This window comes from Malurus melanocephalus, unplaced genomic scaffold, assembly GCF_030028575.1.
Source record: "Malurus melanocephalus ecotype Western Australia unplaced genomic scaffold, MMel_1.1 scaffold_1278, whole genome shotgun sequence".
In the NCBI taxonomy this organism is placed as follows: domain Eukaryota; kingdom Metazoa; phylum Chordata; class Aves; order Passeriformes; family Maluridae; genus Malurus; species Malurus melanocephalus.
This window is the reverse complement of record NW_026624510.1, coordinates 3,582-5,323: the sequence shown is the minus strand read 5'-3', so window position 1 is coordinate 5,323 and position 1,742 is coordinate 3,582. Positions and strand designations below refer to the sequence as shown.

General features: G+C 61.3%; 1 protein-coding gene across 1 annotated transcript in view; it reads left to right on the top strand.

Annotated features, from left to right (window-relative positions):
• The window catches only part of LOC130586730 (voltage-dependent L-type calcium channel subunit alpha-1F-like), a gene marked incomplete at both ends in the record, with an annotated part of 9,643 nt that overhangs the window by 4,414 nt on the left and 3,487 nt on the right, over positions 1–1,742 (top strand). The window contains 2 exons of the mRNA XM_057387619.1: positions 920–959; positions 1,423–1,551. Of these exons, the coding sequence (XP_057243602.1) occupies positions 920–959; positions 1,423–1,551 (169 nt within the window). The remainder of the gene's footprint in view (positions 1–919; positions 960–1,422; positions 1,552–1,742) is intronic.

Sequence of the window (1,742 nt, the reverse complement as noted above, 5' to 3'; positions counted from 1 at the left end):
CGCAGCGTACGCCAACAAGGCGCTGCTGTCGCTGTTCGCCGCCGAGATGGTGCTGAAGCTGTACGCGCTCGGGCCCTCGTGCTACTTCGCCAGCTTCTTCAACCGCTTCGACTGCTTCGTGGTGTGCGGCGGCGTGCTGGAGACGGCGCTGGTGGAGCGCGGCGCCATGGAGCCGCTCGGCATCTCCGTGCTGCGCTGCGTGCGCCTGCTGCGCGTCTTCAAGGTCACCCGGTGAGGGGGGACAGCGCGGGGACAGCGTGGGGACAGCGTGGGGACAGCGTGGGGACAGCGCGGGGACAGCACCGCGCCCCAGCAGCCCAATGTCCCAAAGGCACGACACCCCCACACCCAAACACTGCAGCTCCCGTGTTCCAACACCCCAAAGCCCCAACACTGTGATGTTCCAGCCCTGCAGCAGTCCAACCCCGCAATGTCCCGTTGCTGTGATACCCCGATGCCCCAAAACTGAGAAACCCAAACACCGCAACACCCCGATGTCCCAAAGCCGTGACACCCCAACACCACAACACCCAAACACTGCAGTTCCCATGTTCCAACACCCCAAAGCCCCAACACCGCGATGCCCCAACCCYGCAATGTCCCATTGCTGTGACACCCCAAAGTCCCAACACTGTGATGTCCCACCATGGTGACACCCCAATGCTACAACACCCCCCCACCGCTGGGTGTTGGCTCTGCAGCGGCCACACAGCCCCTTCCCAGTGCTCCCAGTAACCCCACTGTCCCGCAGGCACTGGGCATCGCTGAGCAACCTGGTGGGATCGCTGCTCAACTCCATGAAATCCATCGCCTCCCTGCTGCTGCTGCTCTTCCTCTTCATCATCATCTTCGCGCTCCTGGGCATGCAGCTCTTTGGGGGCCGCTTCAGCTTTGATGAGACCCAGACCAAGCGCAGCACCTTTGACACCTTCCCACAGGCCCTGCTCACCGTGTTCCAGGTACCTCCCCCAAAACTTGGGGAGACCCTGAAATCCTACAGGGAGACCCACAAGCTTGAAGGGGGTTCCTGAAACTGGTGGGAGACTCTGAAAGCTATGGGGAGAGCCCAAAATACAGGGAGGACCCCAAACACGAGGAGACCTCAAAACTATGGGGAACGCCAAAATCTGTGGGGGACCTCAAAACCCATGACAGACCCTGAAAGCTGTGAGAGACCCCAACAGCTGTGGGGACCCTGAAATCCCATGAGGCCCCTAAACCTGTGGGGAAACCCCAAAAACCCTGAGCCTGCCCCAAACCATCCCATCACCAGCCTGTAGCTGCTCCAGGGTACTGGTGCACACTCAGAACTGGTATGCAGAGGTGTATTGGGAGCACTGGGAGCACTGGGAGGGGTGTGCTGGGAGATGGAACTGAGATTTTGGGGTGTCCCCGGTGTTTGGGGACCCCCAACCCCCGCAGATCCTGACAGGGGAGGACTGGAACGCGGTGATGTACGATGGGATCATGGCCTATGGCGGCCCCGTGTTCCCCGGGATGCTCGTCTGTGTCTACTTCGTCATCCTCTTCATCTGTGGGAACTGTGCGTGGGCAGGCTGGGCACTGGGAGGACTGGGGACACTGGGAGGGACTGGGGACACTGGGAGGGACTGGGCGCAGGGAACTGGGGAACTGGGAATGGAGCACAGGGTAACTGGGGAGCTGGGGTGGGACACAGCAGGGTTGAGAATGAGAAAGGGACAGTGGAGGACAGGGAGGAGGAGCGAACCCAGCACGAGGGG